The 10,287-nt window shown below is 42.6% G+C and overlaps 1 protein-coding gene across 2 annotated transcripts in view; it reads left to right on the forward strand.

The window, feature by feature from the left end:
- PSMA2 (proteasome subunit alpha 2) overlaps nt 1-9,254 on the forward strand; it is a 12,746-nt gene extending 3,492 nt beyond the window's left edge. Inside the window, exons 4-9 of one of the 2 annotated variants that reach the window (XM_025200044.1) lie at nt 1,025-1,147; nt 1,689-1,770; nt 2,705-2,778; nt 3,171-3,228; nt 3,314-3,400; nt 8,871-9,254. In XM_025200044.1, the coding sequence (XP_025055829.1) occupies nt 1,025-1,147; nt 1,689-1,770; nt 2,705-2,778; nt 3,171-3,228; nt 3,314-3,400; nt 8,871-8,876 (430 nt within the window). In that variant the 3' untranslated portion in view covers nt 8,877-9,254. Of the gene's footprint in view, nt 1-1,024; nt 1,148-1,688; nt 1,771-2,704; nt 2,779-3,170; nt 3,229-3,313; nt 6,506-8,870 lie in introns of those variants that run through there. The other variant, XM_006020427.3, reaches the window with a different exon arrangement.
- Nucleotides 9,255-10,287: the final 1,033 nt, after the last annotated feature.

Here is a 10,287-nt window from a genome sequence, read left to right on the forward strand (position 1 = left end):
CGTCCCCGGGTGCCCTGCGGCTCCGCTCCCAGTTCTGCTGGCTGGTGCCGACCTGTCCGGCCTCCTCCCGTCCCCAACAGCACGTGGGAAGCCGGCTTCAGCTGCATGCTGCTCCGGATGGGACAGACCTGCCCGGGTTGGCACCAGCCAGCAGAAGTAGCAGAGCTGTGTACTGCTCGGGACTGACCGGTGCAGGTAGGGGGAAAGTGCAGCTGAGCCCCTGCTGATCCAGCTGGGCTCATCCTGTCCTGAGAGGCACATGGCTACTCCTCTTCCCACAAGTACCGCGTCAGCAACGTCAAGCTGACGCAGTGCGTGCGGGGAACCTTGTCCCTTCCCTAGCCCTTCAGCAGCCATTGGGAAGCTTCTGAGGGCCTGGGGGAGGGACAAGGGGTGGGAATGAAAGTAAACTCTTTAATTTTGTTTCCCGTAGCAGCACCACGGGCCTCAGAAAATGCCTTGGCGGGCCATATGTTGGACAAGCCTGCTCTAATGTAATATACTGTCTGAAAAATGTATGTTTAAAATATGCGTGCTCTCTGAAACAGTTGGATTATAAAGGCATGTTTCCACTTAAGTGAATAGGAAAATAATAAGGAGAATCGTTTATGAAAGAAATATGATCTAAGCTTGGATATGGTTTCACGTGTCCTTAAATGCCTAAGAGTGTTTTGCGTTGATACTTAATGTGTTCCAATAGAAATTGCATTTATTCTTTACATCAGCCTGGTTTTTCTGAAGATGCAGAATACCCAAAGATTTCAAATAGAAATCTATAGCATTAAAACCACTCTGACCTGTTGTCGTCTTTGAGTTGTTTGCAACAGAAAAAATGTTTTATTTTTTCCTTAGTCAAAATAGAGTGTAAATTTAAAAGTTGACATTTTCTGAGGGGAGGGGATGGGTCCTGCATCTAAAAAGGTTGAAAACCACTACCTGAGCATTGTACCATTGCAGTAGAACAGCTATCTTTAGTTCTAATAATAGATATTGTCACACACAATCTATTTATATTGCATTTTAGAGTACTTGTGCACAGAGCTCGGAAGCTGGCCCAACAATATTACTTGGTTTACCATGAGCCCATTCCAACCGCTCAGCTAGTACAGAGGATTGCTTCTGTGATGCAGGAGTACACACAGTCTGGGTAAGCAGCTCTTGCTCAACTTGAAGTATTTTGATTTTTTTTTTTTTTAACCAAATAGTGTAATATTTTTAACTGAATTTCTGCCTTTCTGTCTCAGGGAGGCTTATAATAGGCTTTAAAGAAATTACTTAATCTACTGACTCTATTTTTCTGGAGCAGGGTTTTTTTGTGTTAGTGCTTGGAGGAAGGATGTTGTATAAGTGTAAAGCATAATTATTAAATGCTTGATATCAAAAGGAAACTGCTGCTTCTTTTGTTTAATCCAGAGAGGTCTCTAAAATGCGGTGCCTCTGAAGCCACATCACAAGATGATCTGTGTGTCAGAGGTGGAATGTAATGTTAGTATTTTGAAAGTGTAACGATTGGAGAGTAGTAGATATTTTAAATGACCTTTTAAAATTTTTTTAAAAAATAAAGCCTGATTCTTTTATGAGGAGGAGGCATATAGCAATAACCAGTTGAGGCAAAAACAATGAAACAATCTTAAGAACTCTTTGATTTGAGCAGTAGCTTTTTTTTTTTTTCCCTTTCCCCCTCATAGTGGTGTACGTCCATTTGGAGTATCATTGCTCATATGTGGCTGGAATGAGGGCCGACCCTATTTATTTCAGTCTGATCCTTCTGTAAGTATCAAATACATACTGTCTTGCTGTTCTGAAATTCAGCACTTTTAGAAAGAAGTTTAAGTATTAAATAGATTTGTGAAATGCCATCTTTCTAGAATGGAAGGTGGAATCTGAAGTTGAACCTAAATTTTACGAAGTTATCATTAAACTTTGAAAACTAGTTTACGTATAATAATTTAATGAGCAAAATGATTAATTCATGTGAGTAAACAGTTTCCATCTTAAGAGATGTAAAGTTTTCAATATGTGAACTATCTATTTTATGTTCAGACTACTTTGTATAACCTCGTATTTCATGAAAAAAATTAGTTGTACTAATGACTCTGAGCTCTAAGTAGTTAAAATGTAGCATGAGTAATGAAATGCAAGGTCTAATAAAGCTTTATTTTCTTGGAAATGTAAGAATATACTCTCTCTCTCTCTCTGACTCCAAATGGCATCAAACGCTGTCCTTGCCCTGACTGGGGACTGTATGAAGCCGTGGGTAGCCCCATGTTAAATTAATGTATAGAATCAGTCCCAAAATAGCTATTCAGTTTCATCATTTGTTCATAAGAAATATTGTGTTGACTGCACTGTACAAGTAGGTCTGACGAATATATTTCAGTCTTATTCCTAATTGTCCAGACACCTCACCTTTATTTAAATCATTCCAAATTGAGAATGCATTAATTTTTGGAGATCTACATCAAATTAACTTTTTTAAAATGAAAGGAAATGTCAAACGAACATTGCAGGTATGGAATATCTTAAAAAAAATATATATATATATTTTTAGCAGTGCACATTGTAAGTATTTCAAACAGTGGTTGTGAGTGACAGCCCAAATATCAAAAGTCAATAAGATTTCATAAACAGTAGTGTATTTTATGAATCCATAGTTAAGCATTTTAAGTGTAATGTAATTGGGCTAATGTTTTCATCTGTACAGGGAGCTTACTTTGCTTGGAAAGCAACAGCCATGGGAAAAAATTATGTGAATGGAAAAACTTTTCTTGAAAAAAGGTAATGCCTGTAGAGCCTACCAAAAGAAATTTAGAAAAATATAGATGTGGTTCTGTGTTCAAGTTTTGGAATATCACAGCTAGGTTACAATATGTATTAATTTAAACTGTTTAAAAGCTTTAATAACATGTTTACAGACGGATACCAAAAAGTTGTTGGGTTTTTGTAGGGGGTTTGTGTTTGTTACTCATTCGTTAGCTTTTGTACAGAGGGAGGGATAGTTGCATGAAAAAATGTGTATTGGCAGTCTTATAAGTGTGTGCCATCAGTTTAGCTAACAAGAATAATGCTAATTCAGGTTATAAGTATAAAGCTCTAAATAAATTGGGTATCATGGGCTTTGAGAGAATTCTGTATTTTGCAGATTTAAAATATTAATCTCATTTATACAGATACAATGAAGATTTGGAACTTGAGGATGCCATACATACGGCTATCTTAACACTAAAGGTTAGAGAGAGATTTAACAAATATGTTTTACTGTTTTATTAAATCACTGGTACAGCAAAGTAAATTCTCTTTTTCTGTTTAATAGGAAAGCTTTGAAGGGCAAATGACAGAAGATAACATAGAAGTTGGCATCTGTAATGAAGCAGGATTTAGAAGGCTTACTCCAACTGAGGTTAAAGATTACTTGGCTGCAATAGCCTAGTATGAATCAAGCAAGACTGTAGATTCACACAAGGATCTTTTTAATTTTGGCTACTTAAATGTTTTTGTTTGCAATTTTTGCATACTTATTTCTACATGGTTTGTCCAATGGATTTTTTAAATATCACGGGTGCAAATGCTGTGATTCTAATATTGATATATGAAAACTTCATACAAGGAATTATTTCCTTTGAGATATGGAATCTTTGTACATGAAACTGTACAAATTATAAAGTTATAAAGAAACCTTATAGAGGATACAGAATAAAATTTGAAGGGAACAGTTTTAGGGGAAATGCTTGTGCCTGTGGATTTTTTTTTTTTTTTTTTTTAACGTACAGTTCAGGTTTTAATGTCACTTTTTTAAATTGGGCGTCGTGAACCATAGCAGTCATGACCAGGGATCTGGGTTTTCCGTTTCCACAGAAAAATGGTAAAATGTGGATTTCTCATTTTAGCAGAGAAACCCACAGATTTTGTAGTTTTGCTGCAAGCCCTCTACAGGCTGGCACAATTCCAGCCTGCAGGGGGCTGGGAGGGAGCAGGAGCAGGATGGTCAGGCAGGGGGCACCATGTGCATATATAGCAGCTTCTGCAGGTAAGTGACGGGGATTGAGGGAGTTGGGCAGGACTGGGCTGCTGGGCAGTGTGTGGGTCTTGAGGCCTGGGGCCATAATGTGTGGCCTCGGAGCCCCGGTGGGGAGCAGGACAAGGCCATGGGTGGCTTGTTCAGGGGCAGGGGGTGGAGCTAGCTTCCTGCCAGAGTGCACACCCAGGGGACGGGGGAAACAGTGTCCCCCAGAGCGTGGTGCGCAGAGCTGGGGCAGGCGCATACCTAGTGCGGCAGGGCACAGCGGGGCCACGCAGGAAAGCTGCTTGCCCCCGTGAGCTCCATGCTATCCCGGCGACATTTCCTCTGCATGCACAGGTGGTGGCGCAGGGTTGTGCTCCTCACTGCTGCCCACATGTGCAGGGGAAGCGTCGCCAGGGCACACGGACAAGCAGCTTTCCTGCGCGGCTGTGCCGGGTCTCACACTGTGCTGCAGAAGCCCCCGGGGGAGGGCAGCAGGGTAGGGAACACGAGCCTGCATGCACCCTGCACAGATCTGGGGGGGCGGGGGTCGTCGTGTTTCCCCCCCCCCCCACTCCCTGGGAGTGTGCTGCAACTGGAAGCCAGGCCCACCCCTGCACCTCCCTGAGCCTGTAGCAGGGGCTGAGCTGGCTCAGTGCTCTTTCTCCTGCAGCAGCTGCCTTCTGTCAGGGCCAGGGGGCTGCGGACCTGGGTTGCTGGCCTTATAGCCTGGGCAACTGGGGGCCCCTTCTGGCATAGCTGGGGGGTGGGCTGTGAGTGGGGCAAGGGGCACAAGCAGGACCTGGGTGGGGGAGGGCACCAGTAGGCCTGGGAAGCTGTGGTGGGGGGAATGAGGGGCACCAGTAGGGCTGGAGGGCTGTTGGAGGAGTTAGGGGCACCAGGAGGGCTGTGGGGAGCCTTTAATTTTAATTATGGATTTGGGTTTTTTTTATCTATCTGTCTGTCTGTCTAATCCATTATCAGGAAAAACCAGGATCCCTGGTCATGACAAAGTGTTTTTGGTTTAAATGTATGAGTTGGCTCAGGATTTTCTCTCTTTCACTAGGTTTTTGTTTATAGTGATACATGAAACCTCAAATGTTTGGCTTCATTAACAGTTGCTTCAGTGTGGAATAATTTGATCTGTTACTTGTAATGCAGAAATACTAAAGTCCAGGTTAGCTAAGTGGGAGTTCTGGTTTTGGAACAGTAGGATTAAGCCCTAAACTTGTGACATTGCAAATATAGTACTGAGAAACTATGCTTTCACAGTGCAAGAATGGTTTTCAGGTTTGTGCTATTTGAATTGATGCAGTTGATCCAGTATTGCCTCAAAATTCTGCAGGCAGTACAAAGCAAAAGAGTTGTCTTCAGTTGGCATGCGTTAAGTATCCTCTACATAATCCATGCAAGATGAAGGGAGTAGTTAGATTTATTTGTCTGAAGTCGGGCAGAAGGCAAGATAGGGTCGTATCACACAGATTTATGCATCTCTGATTCAGTTAGTCTATAAGGCAGAACTCGACTTAACCTTCAGGCAAGATAAATTATCCTAGGTTTCTTGGGTCAAGAATTTTTTTTCAAGTGCACAGCAGTAAAATTGTTCATCACAGCTTTACCAGCTGTGGAGGCTAGACTACTTGCAGAAGAAATATGAGAACCCAGTTAACAAACAAAATAATTGGTTCTTTACTAATTCTTGAAGTGACTTATTTGCAGATTTCTCTTTAAAGGGAGTTTTAAAGAGCAAGGGACAAGGATGTTTGTCATTATTATAAAATAATATCTTTTATTGGACCAACTGCATGGTCAGATGCAAGGCAGGAAGAATGCCTTGCATTTAAAATCTTGTCTCACTTCATCCCAGCCATACAATTGGTCTAATAAAAGATACTGCCCACAGAAGCGTCTCACATAATCCCTTAGCTATCAGGGCTACAACATCACTCTGACACTACTGAGAATATTAAGCACAGAGGACCACTTATAAATGGAGAGGAATTTGAACAGCCTAACGAACTTGTTCTTTTCTCCGTATCACTATGCCATATTTGACCATTTTGTTGCACATGCTTGTGCTCATTTATTGTACTTTGCAAGATCTTTCATTGTACATGTGCCTTCAAGCAGCAGGTGTTGCATAGTCAGGCTCTGTGCCGCAGTCACAGGTGGCTGAACCAATAGTATAGCTGCACTTTTTCATTAGTTCTTTGGAGCCATTCCACTTGGGTGTGTAGGTGGTTGAAACATTGCAACCTTTGTTGTGGTTCACCAGCCCCTCATGATTCACCAGAGGTAAAGTTGGCACTGGTGTGTCTATTTTTCTCTGTCAGATATTTTCAGCCTCTTGTTCTCCATCTGTAGTCACGTCTCCTTGGTGTGGCATCAAGTGGCTGGGTGCTGGTGACTTCAGACGCGTGTGTGCTGCGGGATGGTTGTACAGCAGGTGTTTCATAAACAATAAGCACTATCCTAATAAAGAACATGCGCTCCAGTCCACAGAAACTTCTATGTAAGCTTCATTACTTGTGAGATGAACCACAAGCCAGTCTTTCTTGAGTCTGTCTAACATTACATACAAAGCTAGTCAGGGTGGTGCAGGTGCTAGGGTGTAGCAGGTGCTAAGGCACACTGTTGACAGCCCATAGGATGCAAGTTTGAGGCCATGGAAGAAGTGCTCATGGTGCAGCTGTCAGATTCCAACAAATGTGCAAATTCTGCTAAAATACATTGTCACAAGAATATGAAAAAGAGGGGAGGGAGTGATGCAAGAAAGCACTTTCACAGCTCAAACCATCATTTTATTTCATCGTAATAAAAATGAAGTTTGTAGATGGCTTGTTTTGACTGATGCAGCCAATCTATAGCACTTTCCTCTGAGGCTGCCTCTCCACAGCAAATTTAAGGTGCCATAAAATGGCAAACCATCCATGAACATGTTCTACATATAATGTAGAATGTTTTGTGGTTGGTTTGCGTGGCACCTTTAAATGGAACGTGTAGGATGGCTGGGGCTGCCAGCCATTTGTCAGCCCCCTACCTGTGGGCACCTGGGTTTCAACATGTTGGTGCAGGGGGAGCACAGGATTATGATCCTTTCTACTGACAAGTAGAAATGGCATGATTGGGATTGTGTGGCGTGACAGGAAGCATGATTTTTGCGGTTGAGAATCAGATCCCACAGCACCTTCAAACAAACAACATGTACCAGGGGCTTGAGAATCATTAATTTTATTCAGCTTTCTTTTGAAGGCTGCTTGTATGCAGTATACTACCACATCTTTGATTTGTGCTTTGGTCCCCCCTTAAAGTGTTCAGACAGATGCCTTGAAATTAGGTCATGGTTAATGCCAAGGGTGTTTGAAGTACTCTATAAGCATCAAAAAGATTTCTGTGAATGAGGGAACAGGTAAGCACTGTGGACACATGGACTATCTGGAAACTGAAAATAAAAAGTGTAGCTGAGCATTGTGGGACATCGCACGAGATGGGATTTAAAGCAAAATAAGCAAGTCTGAAACTGATGCAGGCAGGATAATGTTTTCTTAGGATTTCTCTAATAAGTCTGCTAACTGTTTTTCCTGAACTCCATTACTGTACGGAACTACTCAGTGGGTGCATGTACATGAGGTGCTAAATGCGCAACAGACTAATTCTACTATGCATTAGCACATCATGGCAAAAGCTGTGCTGTGCTAATTTGTTGTAGAATTAGTCTTCTGTACATTAGCGTCACTAAAAAGGCATGTGCCAGTGCTACCATGCAGTAACACTGGTTACTGTGCATTGAGTTAGTACCTGTTGTTATAGGTACTAAACTTAATGTGCCATAATTACGGTACATTGGTGCACATGTAGACATGCCCAGTACATACATGGAAAGGTGTTAGTTTTAATTTCCCCCAAATTTGGTTCCATTTAAGTTTCTTCAGCATGTGAATAGTTCAGCTGATGGAAGGTAAGGGAATCCTTCTAGTGCCTTACCTGGGGGGTATTGTGATAGTTTGTTTTGTTGTTTTTTGTTTGTTTGTTTGTTTGTTTTTAATGATGCTTGTATTCAGTTTCAGACAAGGGGAAAAAAATCTATATTGGAGATAAAGTAATAAACACCATGTGTAGGAGCATATGTTCTAAATGTCAGAAACAGTGCTGTTCTGTGTATATGGTGTTAGTAGTTTCCATCACCCAGTGATACAGGGTGGAGTCTGTGTTGAACAGGGGTGCTTCCTTTTTAAGGTGTATTTTTTTTTTTTTAAGTTATTCTGATTTAAAAGATTTTACACTAGCTGAAAATGATTATGGGAGAGCAAGTGCCATAAGCAAAATAGCCTGAGGGGCTGGCTATATTTAGGCCAGTGAGGTGGCAGGTTCTCATTTTCAAAAGAATGAAGAAATACACTTCTTGGAAAGCAAAAAAAAACAATGTCGTGAATCAAGTTTCCAGTAGTTCATGCCAAAATACTGTCTTGGCATTTCTCTAAAGGTGCTGCATTGTTCCCTGTATTGTCTTGTATCTTTATTACTGTATTGAAATCCCTGCTTCAGTTGCGAAGACGCTTCAAAGCTATGATCATGTAACTGACAGGGATTAGCGTGAAACAGTATGTCTGACAGGCAAGAGGTCAAATACCGTGATAAATGTTTACGTTTTAAATTAACTGCTCCATTTCTCGTGTAAGACAGAAGAGGATCACGGAGGGTAGAAAGTCACAAAAGAAGCAAGTCCTAAGGGTAAATGCATGTGTTGAAGCCCTACCAAAGGAAGAGCAAGGCCCAGAGAAAATGAGCATGTTGCTGTATTTTGAGCTATGTTTCATTTTGGTGACTTAAGTGGCTGGAGCTTAATACAGCTTCTTCCTTTTCCTTGTAGTTATGAATGAGGATTTGAAGAGGTGATTTGGGAGTTTCCTTTCCTCTGAATGCAGAAAGCTGGACTTGATGGCCCAGGAGGCTCCTTCTAGGACTATAGCCCCCATGTTGTTTGAATTAATGCTATTATGGAAATTATGCCATGGCACCAGCAGAGCAGCACTGAAAATAAAAGACATTTAAGAGCCAGCTAACCTTCATACAGCATTCAGAAGTCACTTAGCTTCTTGCCTAGCAGCATGGTGGGGAGGAGGTAGCTGGGGAGGGGTGATTGGAAGTTAAAAAATACAACTTTTTTACTTTCTACAATATTTGCTATTTAAGTTCTGGTAACTGGGTTGGGGTGTGTTTATAAAGAAATGACCAATGTTACCCTTGAAGTGTGTGTTTTTTCTAGTAAATACTACCATACTGGAGGTGCAGAGGCTTGTGCTCCTGCTGGCAGTCCTTTTCTTTTATAGACTAACTGAATGAGAGAGAGGTGTGCCTGTACCTTGCCGTGTATCTTAATGGGTGTGTTTTACTCCAAGTCTCCAAAATGTAACTTCTTTAAAAAAGGAAAAAGCAGTGTGAATGAAATCAAAGGGACAGTGAAAAGTTTGGTTAAAAGCTTTCTTTATCATGACCTAGTTCTCTGGAGGAGCAGAAGTGCTCTGCTGCAAGAGAAGTGACTTGAAAGTTTAATGAGGGATGTGGGGAATGATTTAGCAGTGAAGTCCGCGGGGGAGAAGTGAGGAGGCAGATGGGGGGGGTAGTGGTGTAATTGCCCCCCTCCCTTGCTTTTATTCCTGGTTCATCCAAAGTTTAAAACCAACTGCCGGGCAGCTGCAGCAACATTTCTATTCTGGCCCTAGTGTGCAGTCACTTGACTGTATGACATGAGAACGACCCATGATCTTCCTGATTCCTCCTAAACCCGTTATTCACAGGAGCTGCCGCCAGAAGTTCCCGAGAGGCTCACTGGAGCCGTGGGCCCTCAGGACCACCAAGCCCGTCCACTCGCCAAGCCAGCCTTTCTCGGGCAGTTCTGCCGCCCCGTAGCTCCTCCTGGCAAGGGGGCTCCTTTTTCACAGGGAACACCGTTCATTTAGGTGTGGCAGTAACTTGGACGTGCCCTCGGGCTAAATCGCATCTTATGGAGCTGGGAGGGAAAAATAAAAAAAGATGCCCCTTTTACGCTAATGGCTGCTTTTGCCCAGGGGCTTGTGGTTTTATGTTAATGCCTCCCAGCACAGGAATAAATGCCCATCTACAGGAAGTGTGGCTGTAAAGTAGGGTAGGGCAGGATTGGCCTTCCTCGGGAGTTGGGACCTGGAGCGTGTAATGACAACATGCTAGCAGCACGACACAGACTGCCGCCGTACCCGTGGCAGGGGGGGGCGGGCGAGGCCGGGGGGGGGCCGGGGCCGGGCTCGGGG

This window comes from Alligator sinensis, unplaced genomic scaffold, assembly GCF_000455745.1.
Source record: "Alligator sinensis unplaced genomic scaffold, ASM45574v1 scaffold254_1, whole genome shotgun sequence".
Lineage (NCBI taxonomy): Eukaryota > Metazoa > Chordata > Crocodylia > Alligatoridae > Alligator > Alligator sinensis.